Below are 17,329 nucleotides of genomic sequence, written 5' to 3' on the forward strand. Positions count from 1 at the left end.
TGTGATCATTCAGTGTAACAGCAATAGGTTTTACCACCACCAATCCGAACTGGGGCACTTAGTTTCGTCGACTTGGAAGTCTGGGTAACCCTACAAGGGACACGGTTGTCTGACAGTCACTATCCCGCTCTCAAACATTACAGTGCATACTGTAGAACCATTAGAGCAATGATAGGGCGTCATAAGGGCTCTATATCCTCACTCACATGGGTGTTAGTAGTGAATGAATGCCTCTTCATATAGCATTAGAAGCAATAATTTTGCAGGATTGGATGACCACTCATACCACCTCTACAACTTACATATCTCCAAGCCTGGGAATAACATATTTCATGATAATCAAGTTGATGCAGCAGCTCATACACCGTTTCTTTTGTTCTGGGACTTCGGTGTGCATAATTCCCTATAGGGGAGTGTCAAGCAATGGAGAGGTGATCTATTCACTTTGATGCAGCTCATGATACACTCTCCGCCATTGATGGCATAATTCTTCTACCCTTGTTACCTTGATAAAATGGTCTGTGAACAACAGTTACTGTGACTGACCACCTTCCATCAGTCCTTTTGCACCCAAGCCACCAATCATCAGACTGGCCACTATGCTGAGCACTTCAGAGGGCAAAGCGACAGATCTATATCTTCGGTGGCAGCTTTGCAGCCTTTCTGTCAGGAATCATTGGCAATATCCTCAGAGAAGTCTCTGCTACTATCACCCACACTGCTGAAACAGTGGTTCCTCTTTCCACAGGCCCACCCCATAGGCAGCAGGTCTCAGGGTGAACAGAAGAAAAAGCAACAACTCAGGTGGTCTTAGTATGGGCTGAAGAAAAAGCAACACAGTCTGAGATTGTCAAAAAACTCTTTGATATAAACAACTCTCCTTGATGGCCAATATCATAAACTTTAATCATTTGTATGCAAGAGCTTTTTTTAATCATGTAAAGGACGAAAGAGAGCAGGGAATCCTAGGTCACACCTTCTGGAATGAAAGTATCTTCAAATCTGACAGCTCTCTTACCTAATGGTAATGTGTCTATCAACCCATCGGCTCTTGCTGAACTTTTCAAATATGCTCTGCTGTGGTTCAGTGTCTTCTTGTTATTCTACCACCTTCCAAGTACATAAACAGCAGTTGGAAGACAACTGCCCATCTTCACTATAAATTTCGCTGGGCCGTACGAGCTGTGATCAGAAAGTAATGAGAACTTTTTAATTTTGTGGGCTTTATACATCCAATTTTCCAAACCTTTTAAAATCTTGCCGGTATAAGTGTTCCTTATGTGTGATTGCATTTTCAGCTGTTTTAAATATTTAGTTAATTGTTGACAGTCGAAAAAGTTATGTGTTTTTGAGTGCTCAGTTAATTTTTACTTACGAAAAAAAAGAATCAAAGAATTTGCATTAAATTTTGCTTGAAAAGTGGGGCTTTTGACAAATTTACTACAAGTAAGACAAGAATTTATAAGCGGTATGAACCTTTCAAAGAAGGTCAGGAATATGTTGACAGCAATGAATACCCTGGGCACCCTAGCACGTCGGTTAGAGACAACAATTTGGAATAAGAAAGAAAATTGTTCTGGAAAATTGCCGAGTCACCATCAGAGAGCTTGCTGATTATGTCAACATATCCTTTGGCTCATGCCAAGCAATTGTTTTTTTGGGTGTTTTGGGCATGAAATGTGTAGCAGCAGAGTTTATTTTGAAATTGTTGGATTTTGACCAAAGTCGACATCCTGTAGACATTTCTCAGGAATTGCTGATGAAGTCAACAACAATCCAGATCTTCTACAGAAGTTTACAACAGGTAATGATACGTGGGTATCAGGGTATGATGTCTAAACCTACACCCAACTGTCCTGATGGAAACTGTCAGAAGAGCCAAGACCAGAAAAGAAAGAAAAGAGAGAGAGAGAAAATCGACTAGTTCAGTCACAATTGAAGGTTCTTCTCAGTGTTTTCTTCAATTACAATGGGATAGTGCATTAGGAGTTCGTGCTTTATGACCATATAGTCATTAAGGAATACTACCTGGAAATTATTTACCATTTGCGTGAAGCAATCTCAAGAAAACTGCCAGAATTGTGTCAAAACCACTCATGGAAATTTCATCACAGTAATGCTCCTGCTTACACATCAATGCTTGTTTGTGATATTTTGATGAAAAACAGAACTGTTATGTTGCGATTGTATTTGCCTAACATGGCCCCCTGTAACTTCTTTCTATTCCCGAGGCTGAAGAGAACCATGAAGATATGTTGTTTTGCCCCCATTGATGAGATAAAAACAGAATTACTGAAAGAGCTGAACACCATGACAAACAGTGAGTTCCAGATGTTCTTCGAAGATTGGAAAAAGCACTGGCACAAGTGTAGTATATCTGAGGGGGGTTAATTTGAAGGGGTTAAAATTAATGTTGATGAATAAATAAAGAAATTTTAAGAAGAAGAAAATTCCCTGTTACTTTTTGGTCACACCTTTTATATCAAGCCTTTTAATGAACGGTAACTGCTTAGAGCCCTTAACTTGCTCTGAAACCTGGTGTGAGGTCGTGACTTGGTTCACAAGCAAATGATCCAACTCCTGAATATAGATCTTAAATACTACCTGCTCATGGTTTCCAGTTGCACCTAGTGAATTCCCCTCACAATAGTGAGACAGTATCATTACCACAGTTTTTAACACAGCCAAAAACCCGATCAGTCTCACTGACGAACCATGAAAATTGCTCAAAAGAATGGTGAGTATCAGTTGTGCTGTGTCCTTGAATCTTGGCGGCATGTTCACAAGAAAAAGCAAAGTCTCATATGAACATATTAAAAAAGTAAGAATAAATTCAAACGATTGGGCATGGCCAGAGAAGCGATATGGAAGCAAGGTGACTGGCCAGACATCAGTCCATCACCCTGGCTCAATTATGATAAGCTATAAGCTCACAGAGTGTCCAGGGGATATTACTGGACAGTGGTCTATTCATAGGCTGGGAGTCAAAGTACACTCTGCTTATAACGACAGTATAGTTGTGAGGCACTTCTTGCTAGACAGTGTGTCCCATGGGACGAAAGGGAGAAAGAGAGAGGTTTACATCATGAGAAGCCAATGAAGCGAGCCGGTTCTTCCCCTCCACCCAGACTCTGAAGAATTTCTTAAGAAATAACAAATGTAGAGCCATTAAGATGGTGAGAACTCTTCAGAATTATATCATGGCAATAGCTGGTGGGGTCAAAGGGGAAATATGGACAAAACCAGGGAGCTGGAGGTTCTGAGAGAGAAGTTGGGCGATTAGAGACAGTAGTTACGTGAGCAGAGAAGCTGTGGGTAGGTTAGCGAATGGAAAGGTCCAGGAATAGTTAGTCAGAGGTCGCTGCATGGAAGTAGCGATCTGACAGGATCTTAGAGAGTGTCAATTTGTGGAGACACCTCCATCAGTGCAGATAGGTTGAGCTTGTAATATTTCAGGTAATGAACTTAGAAGTAATGAACACTTCTAACGAGTTTCATTTTGAGTCACCTTCCAGTGCTTTACCTTCGCACCAGGGATTTTGACATCATAGTCAAATCAAAAGACACCCTGTCACAACGGTCAGTCAGCTAAATCCCTTTTAACAGTTCCTGTCACTCTGTCTCAGGCAAAAGCCATGCTTGGAATGCGACCATGAGACCTTAATGTCCTCCTATAAGTGTGGTTTCTGATAGTGGTAGTTCATAGCTGACCATCTGGTCTGCTTGGAAATGGCAAACCAGCTGAATTTACCAAACACAAATGTAAATGCGGTCACCTTATCAACGTCTTTTTTTTTAGATTGAGATGTAAATCACATCACCCTCACATCCATCTGTGGATACTGGTCTTGTTGTGATTAAACTACAGATTCCAGACCTGTGATTCAGCACCACCATATATAAACCATTCTCCACATTAGGACTACCAAAAGAGGCTTTCTGTTTTTTAACACACAACTTTTTGTCACTTCAGTTTTTTCCAGGTTGGTCAGTACATCTCTCAGCACTCCACAAGTTCAGGAGTTTGATGTACCCCAGGGCTCAGTTGTGTGTGTTACCCTTTTCCTTGTAGCCATCAATGGACTTTTGGACTCAGTTGGTCTAGTGATTACTACTGTTCTTTGTGTTTATTACTTTTTGCATTTTGTACAACTCCCACTCTGTGACCTTAGCTAACATCAACTCCAGGCAGTCATACAGAGGGCCTAGTCTTGACCTCTCTATCATGGATTGCAGTTTCCTCCTATCAAAATATGAGGCACACATATTTGTTACCACACCACTATCCATCCAGAATCAGACTCCTGCACTGGAACCAGCACCTCGGGGTAGTCTCAAGAGTCCATATTTTTAGGTCTTCCTACTTTAATAGCTAACATGGTTGTTCCATAACCATCAGCTGAACACACATTGTATATGAAAGTTTAATGCTCTCAGTTTTCTAAGCCATATCCCTTGAGATGTAAGGCATGTCACCCTCACATCCATCTGTGATTAAACTACAGATTCTAACATGTGATTCAGCACCACCATCTGCTATGCAACTGTTAGATGCAATTCATGATTGTTGCACAAAGGTTAACCAACAGTGCCTTTCACACAAAAATTCCCAGTGACAGTCTTCTGTCAGAATTCAGGATCCTATCTTTGCAGTTTTGATGATAGCAACAGCTACTCAGTTACACCATTGCAGTCTGCTAATTACTTAGCCATCCACATTACCAATTTTTTTTTTTTTTCCAGGAGTGTCAACCCCCTCACAACTGATCCAGATTGGACTTTCAAATTGGAATATTCTGAGAATTCTTCATAGAACCTCCACCTCACTCCTGCCATATGTATCCACAGAGTGACCTAATGTGCTTCTCCCCTGGTTGTACCCAGATCTATTCCATGAGCCTCTAATCTCTGTCACTCATATTGTTTTGATATAGTTTCCACTGAATCATCCAAGAATGCCTGTTTGTTGAAATCATATATGCCGATAACTATAAAGACACAGAAATACAGGACAGTCTCTCATGTGTGCTGAATGACAGGAATAACACACTTTACCAGAGTCTAGGGTCCTGTAGTGTCTTCTTGGGGGAACTGGTAGCTATTTCTAGAGCCCACTGTTTCATCAAGAAGAAAATTTGCAACTAGGTTTTGGTGTTCAATGATTCTGTTGCCATTCTACAAGTTATTGAACTGCTGCTATCCACACAACCTGGTAGTTTTCTCTGTTTGTGATCTACTTCAACATCTCATCCTTACTTCACAGACAATTGTTTTCCTCCAGATCCTGAGGCACATGGGAATCCCAGGGATCTTAAGCAATGGAAGCAACTACAAGCCAGCATTGACAATGGGGATAGTGGGGACTGAAATTGCAAGCACAGATGAGACTTGCAGCCCACCCCCCTGCGGGTCCGGGGATTAGAATAGGCCCGAGGTATTCCTGCCTGTCGTAAGAGGCGACTAAAAGGAGTCCATCCCCCTCACGGGGGTAGTTAGCGCCTGCGTCCGGAGACGGACGGTTCCACGACATATACTTGTGGTCTTTTTGGTTTTTCACTTCTCGTTTTTTCCTTCCTTTGGTTGGTTCCTTTCTTTGTTCTTCTCCACCTCACTGTCTTCCTTACTCTTTCCATTGACTTCTTCTCCTTGCCTTCTCATTGCCTTCCTCTCCTTGCCTTCTCATTGCATTCTTCTCCTTGCCTTCTCATTGCCTTCTTCTCCTTGCCTTCTCTGGTCTCCGCCTCGGTGTTTGAGACAGTCTGTCCTCTTTCTCCCTCTCTCTCTTCTTTTCCCTCTTCTTCCTTCCTCCCTGTGCGTGCCTGAAGGCCGACCCACGCGTTCGCACGCGTAGCCGGTGACGGGGTAACGCGTAATTCCCCGCCCTGGGTAGACATGTAAGGCACGCGCGTACCCCTTGGTAAAGGCCAGGCCCGGGGAGGGGTGATTGCCTGAGCTGATACCTTCTGACCATGCCGATTGGTCCCTCCGTCTGTTTCTCGGGAGGTGTGACCTGAGGTGTAAACATTCACCTAAGGCGGGAGTGCTCTCTGAGAGGGTCCCCACAAGGAAGGAGCGCGCCATCGGAGACGCTGGCAATCATGGGGGATTCCTCCGCAATGGCTTCTACTCCATCTCTCTCGACTTCTGCCCAAAAACGGAAACGTGACCAGCCACCAGTGACAAAAGTACTACCGCCTGCCCCACAGTTCCTCGTTGTTTCTCGATCTGAGGACGGAAAGGATTTTTCCTCTGTCAACCCTTTCGTTATCCAGAAGGGCGTAGATGCCATAGCCGGATCTGTCAAATCTTGTACCAGGTTGCGTAACGGTACCTTATTACTAGAAACTGAGAGTGCCTTTCAGGCACAAAAACTGCTTCGGGCCACACTCCTGTACACGTTCCCTGTCCGGGTGGAGGCCCACCGAACTTTGAATTCGTCTCGTGGTGTAGCCTATACTAGCTCCCTCGACGGATTGACTGACGAGGAGATTCAATCCTTCCTCGCTGAGCAGGGCGTGACGGCTGTCCATAGGGTCATGAAAAAGGTCAACAATGACCTTGTACCGACCCGGACACTTTTCTTGACCTTTGATAGTGTTAAGCTGCCATCGCGCATCAAGGCGGGCTACGAGGTTATTTCTGTTCACCCCTATGTCCCGACACCTACGCGCTGCTACCAGTGTCAGCATTTCAATCACACTCGACAGTCTTGTTCCAATGCGGCTAAATGTGTCACTTGTGGCAGGGATGCCCATGAGGGTGACTGTCCACCTCCGTCTCCTCGTTGTGTGAACGGTCAGGGTGACCATGCCGCATCCTCCCGCGACTGTCCTGTCTATAAGGAAGAACGCTGTATCCAAGAAATTCGGGTCAAAGAGAAAGTGTCCACCTCGGCTGCTCGCAAGCTATTGGCTAGTAGGAAGCCCGCGCTGCTCCCAGCGGGGAAATACAGTACTGTCCTCGCCTCTCCTCGGACTACCAGGGAGGTAGCAACCCAGACATGCGATCTGACCTTCAGCACCACGGTCGTCCGTTCGGCCAGTGCTAAGATCGCGCAGTCGACGTCTCCTCTTCCTCCCATCACCCCACAGACACCAGCCCCTTCATCAGCTTCTGCTAAGACGAAGACCCCGAAGTCAGATGCACGGGCCTTCAAGAAGGAACCATCCCGTGCAGACTTCCTACGTACCTCGACCTCCCAGCCTTCGACCGGTACTTCCACCAAACGTCCTTCCAAAAAGGCTCATAGGAAGCACAGTTCTCCTTCTCCGCCACGGCGCATTTCTTCTCCTGCGCCACCCAGCGGTTGCCGCCCCAGGCCGTCATCCGTTTCGCCTGGCCGCACCGCTGGTAGCCGTACATCTGGCCGTTCACCGGCGGAGGAAGCTCCCCCTCCCGGCCATCCTCCCGAGATGGCCGATGAACCTATAGACCCAATGGACGACGACTGTCCGCCTACTGATAGCGGCGGCAGTGCTCGCTCGAAGCCAGGCCCTCAGCGGCCTTCGAGGTGACCCCTTCTTTCATCTTCCTTTTCTTACGATGGCACTTATTCACTGGAATATTCGCAGCATTCGCTCCAACCGAGAGGACTTGAAGTTGCTGCTCCGCTTGCACCGTCCGCTCGTCATAGCCCTCCAGGAAACGAAGCTACACCCATGCGATCAAATTGCCTTGGCACACTACACCTCTGTGCGTTTTGACCTACCCCCTGTGGTAGGTATCCCAGCTCATGGAGGGGTTATGTTGCTGGTCCGGGATGATATTTACTACGATCCCATCACGTTGCACACCGGCCTGCAGGCAGTTGCCATCCGCATTACTCTCCCCACTTTTACGTTTTCCATTTGTACCGTTTACACTCCATCGTCATCTGCCGTTACCAGGGCAGACATGATGCAACTTATTGCTCAGCTACCTGCACCATTTTTGTTAACTGGAGACTTCAATGCCCACCATCCCCTTTGGGGCTCTCCAGCATCCTCCCCGAGGGGCTCCTTGTTAGCAGACCTTTTCAACCAGCTCAATCTTGTCTGCCTCAATACTGGCGCCCCTACTTTTCTTTCGGACACATCTCACACCTATTCCCATTTAGACCTCTCTATATGTACTTCCCAACTTGCACGCCGGTTTGAGTGGTATGCACTTTCTGATACATATTCGAGCGACCCCTTCCCGTGTGTTATCCATCTCCTGCAGCATACTCCCTCTCCGTGCTCCTCTAGTTGGACCATCTCCAAGGCAGACTGGGGGCTCTTCTCTTCCAGGGCGACCTTTCAGGATCAAACCTTCACAAGCTGCGATCGTCAGGTCGCACACCTCACGGAAGTCATTCTCGCTGCTGCTGAATATTCCATCCCTCACCCTACTTCTTCTCCACGTCGCGTACCGGTCCCCTGGTGGACCGCAGCATGTAGAGACGCTTTACGTGCTCGTCGACGTGCTTTACGCACATTTAAACGCCACCCTACAGTGGCGAATTGTATCAATTATAAACGATTACGTGCTCAGTGTCGTCGTATTATCAAAGAAAGCAAGAAAGCCAGCTGGGCTGCTTTCACAAGCACCTTCAACAGTTTTACTCCTTCTTCTGTTGTTTGGGGTAGCCTGCGCCGGCTATCTGGCACTAAGGTCCACTCACCAGTTTCTGGCTTGAAGGTCGCGAATGACGTCCTTGTGGCCCCTGAGGCTGTCTCCAATGCCTTCGGCCGCTTTTTCGCAGAGGTTTCGAGCTCCGCTCATTACCACCCTGCCTTCCTCCCCCGCAAACAGGCAGAGGAGGCTAGGCCACCTAACTTCCGCTCCTCGAATTGTGAAAGTTATAATGCCCCATTCACCATGCGGGAACTCGAAAACGCACTTGGCCGATCACGGTCCTCCGCTCCAGGGCCTGATTCTATTCATATTCCGATGCTGAAGAACCTTTCTCCTGCGGGTAAAGGTTTTCTTCTTCGTACATACAATCGCATCTGGATTGAGGGACATGTTCCCGCATGCTGGCGCGAGTCTATTGTTGTCCCGATTCCTAAGCCGGGGAAGGACAAGCACTTGCCTTCCAGTTATCGACCTATCTCGCTTACCAGCTGTGTCTGTAAAGTGATGGAGCGAATGGTTAACTCTCGATTGGTTTGGCTGCTCGAGTCTCGACGCCTACTTACCAATGTACAATGTGGATTTCGTAGACGCCGCTCTGCTGTTGACCATCTGATTACCTTGTCGACCTTCATTATGAATAACTTCTTGCGGAAGCGCCTGACCGCGGCTGTGTTCTTTGATTTGGAGAAGGCTTACGACACCTGTTGGAGGGCGGGCATTCTCCGCACCATGCATACATGGGGCCTTCGCGGTCGCCTCCCTCTTTTTATTCGTTCCTTTTTAATGGATCGACAGTTCAGGGTACGTGTGGGTTCTGTCCTGTCCGACACCTTTCGCCAGGAGAATGGGGTGCCACAGGGCTCAGTTTTGAGCGTCGCTCTCTTCGCCATCGCGATCAATCCAATAATGGATTGCCTCCCAGCTGATGTATCAGGCTCCCTTTTCGTGGACGATTTTACCATCTATTGCAGCGCGCAGTGTACACGTGTCCTGGAGCGCTGTCTTCAGCGTTCTCTTGACCGTCTTTCCTCCTGGAGTGTCGCCAATGGCTTCCGTTTTTCTGCCGAGAAGACGGTCTGTATTAACTTCTGGCGCTACAAAGAGTTTCTCCCACCGTCCTTACGACTCGGTCCCGTTGCTCTCCCAATCGTGGAGACAACCAAATTTTTAGGCCTTACATTTGACAGGAAACTTAGCTGGTCTCCACATGTCATATTTGGCCGCCCGTTGTACCCGTTCTTTAAATGTCCTCCGTGTTCTCAGTGGTATGTCGTGGGGAGCGGATCGAACCGTCCTGCTTCGTCTATATCGGTCGATCGTCCGCTCCAAGCTGGATTATGGGAGCTTCGTATACTCCTCTGCACGGCCATCCATCTTACGCCGCCTCAACTCCATACAACATCGGGGTTTACGACTTGCGATCGGAGCATTTTATACCAGTCCCGTAGAGAGTCTTCATGCTGACGCTGGCGAATTGCCACTCACCTACCGGCGCGATATACTGCTTTGTCGGTATGCCTGTCGGCTACAGTCAATGCCCGACCATCCGTCTTATCGTTCCTTTTTTGACGACTCTCTCGACCGTCAATACGGGTTGTATGTCTCTGCCCTGCTACCCCCTGGAGTTCGCTTTCGTCGCCTCCTTCAACACCTTAATTTTTCACTCCCTGCAACCTTTCGAGTGGGCGAGAGCCACACGCCACCTTGGCTCCAGGCTCAGGTCCGCGTTCACCTTGACCTCAGCTCGCTCCCAAAAGAAGTTACCCCGGTTCGGTCTACCACTCCCGTTTTTTGGAACTTCGTTCGAAGTTCTTCAACATGACTATCATTTATACAGATGGCTCTAAGACCAATGACGGGGTTGGGTGTTCCTTTATTGTCGGGGCACAAAGTTTCAAATACCGGCTCCATGGCCATTGTTCGGTCTTCACAGCTGAGCTCTTTGCCCTCTACCAGGCTGTTCTTTACATCTGCCGCCACCGACATTCTGCTTATGTCATCTGCTCCGACTCCCTGAGCGCCATCCAGAGCCTCAGTGATCCGTACCCGGTTCACCCTTTCGTACACCGGATCCAACGCTCTCTTCAGCAGCTGGTGGACGTCGGTTCTCCGGTTAGCTTTATGTGGGTTCCTGGCCATGTCGGTATCCCTGGGAACGAAGCTGCAGATGCCGCGGCCAAGGCTGCGGTCCTCCAGCCTAGGACAGCTTCTTGTTGTGTCCCTTCGTCCGATTTTAGCAGGGTCATTTGTCGGCGCATTTTATCGCTAAAACCTCTTCCCGTGGCTTGGACGTCCTCCTCACGCCCTTCTCGGCGGGAGGAGGTAGTTTTGGCCCGGTTAAGAATTGGACACTGCCGGTTCAGCCATCGCCATCTGCTGACGGCTGCGCCGGCGCCATTCTGCCCATGTGGGCACTTGCTGACGGTTCGACACATTTTAATGTCCTGTCCAGATTTTAACACACTGCGTCTAGATCTTAATCTGCCAAGTACTTTTGATGCCATTTTAGCGGATGACCCACGAGCAGCTGCTCGTGTTCTTCGTTTTATCAATTTGACACACCTCTCTAAGGACATTTGATGATGCTGTTTTTTAATCCTATGCCTGTCAGTCTGTCTTTTATCGTGTTTTCCCTTTTAGTTGTTGTTGTCAACTTGTGCCTCGCGGTGCATTCTTAGAGTAGTCAGGGCGCTAATGACCATTGAAGTTGTGCGCCACACAAAAAAAAAAAAAAAAAAAAAAAAAAAACTTGCAGCCCATTCCAGCTGGAGTAAGGAATGGCTCCAGTGAACAGATTCTGTGCTGTTGAGGAGACAACTGGTAGCATTCTTCTTTTTTGTTTGTCACAGAAAGTCAGCTGTCATATGCTAGTTTGATATTGGTTTTACTCATCTGACTTGACAATCATTTTGTTGACAGTGGTTCGCATCATTGTGGGGTGCACTCTGACGAAGTCGAGGGTCTTAGGAGCTTGGTGTTCATGGTGATGAAAGGATTGCCAGACAGGTTTTAAGCTCCCTTTGAGAGAGAATGGCTTTTATTCCCAGCTTTACTGTTTCAGCCAACCCAGGTTGGGAGTGGGGCAATTGTCGATGGCGGCCCTCTCCCTGCATACTAAGCCACAGGAGACCCTATACTCTGCCTGCCTCACTTGCTGACCAGATCATAACCTCTTACCTTTCCTTCATTACTCAATATTTGTTACACATTTATCTCCCCTTCGTCTACTTAGAAGGACTGAGTTTATTATATAATTGTTCTAAACATGTCTCTCAGTAGCTGAGGGTTGGACATGGGGGAAGTGGTGTGCATCATGCCATACGTTACCTCCAAAATGTCCTCTTCATCTTACCTGCACTACACTGGCCATGTTTTTACATCCTTTTTTTATATTTTCTATAATGATATATTTATCTGTATGGTCAGAGTTCTGGACATCTCTGCCTCTAACATCAGGATAACACACTTATGTGGCTTTTACTTCTGGTTAATGACACTGTCCTCTATGGAATTGTTCTGCTCATGAGGGAATGTTGACCATGCAGTTTGGACAGTTAATCCATTGTACTACAAAATCAATCAACGAATGTGGTGAGTAAAGAGTTCTAGCGGGCAGTTTGAACTGTTGGTACATTGCTGGCACACTGGAAGTAGTATGACTTTATTATGTGGTTGTAGTCTCACTTTCTTTTGAAAATGTCATTATGAAGTATTCACTTATCTTTCAGTCGATAACCGAGACAAAATCCAAATGGGCATTCCACAGATAGGTACACTCATACGACAGCTGTTACCATGCCAATGCAACAGATAAAAAAAAGTTCTACAAACAGCATTGTTTACTGATTGGCCTTAAGACTGTTTCTCTCCTTATGTATGTTTAGTAAATTAATCATTCTCTAAAGCTTAAAGTGTGTAATAGACTTCACTGTTATCAGCATTCTTGCATCCAAGTATTATATTGTCAAAACAGTTACTACTCATTACTACAACAAATTACATACATGATACATTCTCAGTTGTAACATACTAAAAGTCTGAAATGCTATTTTGTGCGTGCTTCATTTTGCTTCATCTCAAAACTTCTGCATGCCAGGTTTCAGTTTGATGTAATAAATAAATTAGTAAATTTCTTCAAGAAAATAAGAACGCTTGGTTTAAAAATCTTTTTTCTTTGTACATCTCAGATAAAAGTTCGTTAATCCATTCCATAGATATAGGTTGCTGTTACCAACTGACCAACATTAATTCAACAGAATGAACAATATGAATCTTCTGATTGATGGTCAAGTGCTAACATTTTCTTTCATTTCATTTGTTTAATAACATAGGATAGAATTTATATCAGTCTTTGATTTTGTAACATTTTGCACAGAGATCTACCAATATTTTCTGATCATGTTGCACTGTACCTATTTATGTTTATACTCTTCCCTTAGGTCTATTCTTGACTGAACTGAAGATGATCATAATTAACCAAAACTACTAATGAAATGAAAAATATTTCCTGTCAGAGACTGGGAAAACAGTCTATAAATTCAAACACTGGCTCCACACTTCATCATGAACATGTCACAGTTCAGCTTAAGATACTTTTACAAAGTGGATGGCATCTTCTCAGAGTCGCTTGCCATCAGCTAAAAGAGTGTGTTTTTGGACATTGCAGATGTTGACCTCAGGTGAAACAGACAATAGTATATTGTTACAGTTCCCATCAACTGCAAACGAAACAAAGAAAAACATATTGACATAAATACATTGATGTAACAATATCATTATTACACTAAATACTAAAACTTGATGTCTGTCTGTCATCATTCAGATGAAAAAGACATCAGTGTCAGCAACACTAATTTGTGAAGCAAAGCAGATTGTTTTTCACTTTCGGTGAAGGGTAATCTAAGAGTCTGGAGGCCTTTCCCTTCACCTCATGTAGTGATAGTTTACTGCTTGTTTAAAGCATAATGCAGGTTATCAACTGTTCATTTTCACCTTTTCAGGGCAGTCAAATATGTGACATAAAAGTCTGGGATAGACCATGGCTGAAAGATCGGCAGATAGATAAAATCTCATGTTCACTTGGGTCTATTCAACGGAGAAAGAGGGTATGTATTGTATATAAAATGTGTGTATTATTTCATCTTGATTGGAGACTTTGGTACAGTTGAGAAAAATGATGGATCTAAATATAATTCATATAAATTTTAGTGCTGCAGTACCTTTGCCTACATTCTGTTATAAATTTAAGTAATGGTTAAGTTATGTGATTTTTTTTTTTCTTAATCGTGGAGCTTTTCAGAATTTAATTAACATGTCTGTTTTTGTTGTGCAGTCTGAACATTCTGATACAGAGCCGCACAGAATGTTGGTTGGTGCCCCAGGGAATATAGATGTGGACAATTCTGAAGTGAAAAGTGCAACAGCTTTTGCTGTATCAGAGCTGGACAAGAAGTCTAATTCACAGTTCAAGAGAAAACCAGTGAAAGTATTGGATGCCAAAGCACAAGTAAGAGTGACAAGGATTCCTTCATCTCAAAGTCTTAGTAATTGGTGGTAGGTCATGATGAAACTGAACTAACTGATAAAGCAGGGTTTTTCAAATGCAACTGTCACCCTACTCCTCCTCATACTACTCCTCCTACCACCACCACCACCACCACCACCACCACCACCACTGCTGCTGTTGCTGCTCTCCTTCTTCTGTTGTTATTCCTAAAACACCAGAGGTTGAAGTGGAAGAAATGGTTGTTTTAACTGCAAATTGAATCATTGATTGTGCTCAGCAAGAATCTGAGTGATACAAATCAGTAACAGAACTGTGATTTTTTTTCCCTTTGATTAAATCTAATTCCCGAGTCTCTTCCAAAAGGGATAAGGAATAAATATTATGTATAGTGGAAACATATGTAGTTGATTTCTAAGAAGTAGTTTGTAAATCAGTAATATTCAGTTATTTATTTGTTTTCAAATTATTTTGAATGTCACAAAAACATACCCTGTCTGTCACTGTAGATAAACCCGTAAGTAGCAACTTCATTTCGTTAGTTAGCTCCATGTTTCATATGTCATATTCACAGAAAATTATATAGTGTCGAACATGTCAGTTGAGCAAAAAATTTCATAAATTTGTAACTGAGTCCTTATTTGTACTAAGATTTCCTCTGTGACAGGGTCATACAGATTTGCTGGCACTTTGTGCCCCAAGTGAGACAATGAAGGGGGAGAAGAAAAGTTCACATCATTTGTTTTACAAATATTCATTGCATTTAGCAGATATAATTAGAAAAATGTACACTCACATGCAGCTCTTATTGCAGCAACTGCATTGTTGCGAAAGTGTGCAAATTTGAAAATAAAGTGCCATGAAACAAGTTACTATTGCGAATTGGGGTCACACTGTCCCAATGCCAGCTAGACTGGCGTGTGGGTCAAAGGATCGAAGTTCTACAAGGGCCAGCCCTCTCCTTCCTGAGAGAGGGGAGGGTGGGGGGTGGGGTGAGCAAATTTGCAAGAATAAACGGTGAAGGGTGGTCCACCACCAGATCAGTGGCTGGTTGCATGTGGCCCTTGGGCCATGGTCTGTGCATCCCTGCTCTATGATACAGAAAGAATTATTCAAGAGAGACAAATTTACTCTATATTAGAAAACAATAGATTTTATTTCCATTATCAGACTGACAGAGTTCTATAAGTGTGCATTTCACTCTTTTCTATGCCACAAGTTATAGGTGGAGTTACAGTGGAGGTCAGACTTGCTCTCTCATGTGCATCGCGTTCTCCAGTAGCCAGTGAGCATTCAGTAGTATTTTGAGTGCCCTGCTGTGTATGTTGTAACCAATGCCATTAAACATGATAGTGGTGAGTTATTTAGTGAATTTTTATTCCATTTATTGCGAATTGTCGTGGCTGATGCTGGTGGCAAGTGACATATTCTACATATGCGAGCAGGAGACATAATATGCAGGATACACACTTTCTTCATGCATAGAGCATGTGTATACATGTAACGCAGGTGTCTCTTGGAATCGGCAACAGTGCAATCCTTATTCATGGCTCGACTTGCACAAACAGCCATCATTTGTGAAGTGGACTATAATCACTATAGTATTGTATCTGTGAATGTCTCTCTTAGTCTCAAACTGCAGTGGATTGTTAAAAACCTATTTCCACTGTGATTAAATTTATTGTGAGACTGTGGTTATTGCTCCCGATTGCTTAAACAGATGCCTACAAGATGTAAACTCACTGACAAAATACAGGGCTAGTAAAAATGATTCATTCATTTTAAAAGCTCTGTACTGTACAAAGTATTACATGTACAAACATGACTGATGCATGAATGGAGCTGTTGATCACATGTTTGCATTTTGCTCTCTGCAGTTGTTACATGAGTGTCGTTCCAGTCTCACAGCACAGCACATCCAAGTGGTAGTTAAATTCATTCCATACCTTGTCTAGCAACATCATGTCAATGATAACTCCAGCAGTATTTATGAATTCATTGAGCTGTTCCAGTGGTCTTGGTAGGGGGGTACATAAACATGGTTCGTAACATGCCCACAAAGGAAAAAGTCACAACATGTTTGGTCAGGCAACCCGGAGGGCCAAGGGAATAGCGCCACATCATATTCACCACTATTCGCAATCCAGAGATGTGAAAGTTCATCATTTAGCTAGCGATGAACATCAGTGTTCTGATGGAGAGGTGCCCCGTCTTGTTGGAAGATGAAATTCTCGGACTTGGCAGTCAGTTGTGGAAGCGCAGTCAGTTGTGGAAGCAACAAGAAGTGTGACATATCAAGGTAAGAGATACCTGTTACTGTCTTCTCTCAGAAGAAAAATGGCTCATACAATTCTGTCCATGAAACTACACAGAAAACATTAATCTTCAGTGAATCTCATTCAGGTGCCACAATTTCGTGAGGATTTTCAGTGCCCTACACTCACATTATGGTGATTTACCTTCATAGGTAAGTGGGAGGTTCCTTCATTGCTGAATATGCGCTTGGAGGTGAAATGTTCATCCTTAAGCTCCTCCTGCCTTATGATGCAAAATGGAAGCTGCCTGCAAAATCTTCCAATTTAAAGTGTTGCTCCAGCTCCAGACAGTACAGTCTGAAATGTAACTGCTGTCATAAAATCTTCCACACCATTTGCTGCTGTATTCCAAATTTGTGACTTGTGCAGAGCATTGATTTTTCTGGACTGGGTATAAAAATTTCCATCACCATCTCCAAGGGTGTATCTGGCATACTTGACCAGTACTTTCCCATTTACAGAGAGAATCAGTGTCTCTAATTGTTGATATTCACACACAGTGCTCTGTTTACATGGTGGTTCTTTTTCATAATTCCTTCTGAATCCATGCTGCATTGTTGTAACAGATAAGCATCTTTGCATATTTCAACAAACAAAACTCTTCTCTTGCTTTGTTGCTGTTTTGTCAAGGCACTATATCTGTAAAGCCAACTGATGGGCACAATGCAAATTTGATGAGTTTACACTTCTATATCTGCATCCATCATGTTTATACATACAAGGGTTGGAACTTAAATAGTGGCAACTATTTATTCACAACTGATACAAAAGAGTTACTTGTTTGCACCTGTTACTATCCTTCAAAGTAGTCACCAGCATTGTCTGGAACCCATTGCCAGTGATGTGGAAAGCCTAGTATACCGTTAGCAGAGCCTGTACTGTTGATGATGTGAATGGAGCAGTCTACTGCCTGTCG

General features: G+C 44.4%; 1 protein-coding gene across 2 annotated transcripts in view; it reads left to right on the forward strand.

Moving 5' to 3' along the window:
• Nucleotides 1-17,329, forward strand: part of LOC126187817 (uncharacterized) — a 256,419-nt gene that overhangs the window by 116,742 nt on the left and 122,348 nt on the right. For both annotated transcript variants that reach the window (XM_049929105.1, XM_049929104.1), the window contains exons 13-14: nt 13,596-13,700; nt 13,928-14,101. In XM_049929105.1, the coding sequence (XP_049785062.1) occupies nt 13,596-13,700; nt 13,928-14,101 (279 nt within the window). The remainder of the gene's footprint in view (nt 1-13,595; nt 13,701-13,927; nt 14,102-17,329) is intronic.

This window comes from Schistocerca cancellata, chromosome 5 (assembly GCF_023864275.1).
Source record: "Schistocerca cancellata isolate TAMUIC-IGC-003103 chromosome 5, iqSchCanc2.1, whole genome shotgun sequence".
NCBI classification, from domain to species: domain Eukaryota; kingdom Metazoa; phylum Arthropoda; class Insecta; order Orthoptera; family Acrididae; genus Schistocerca; species Schistocerca cancellata.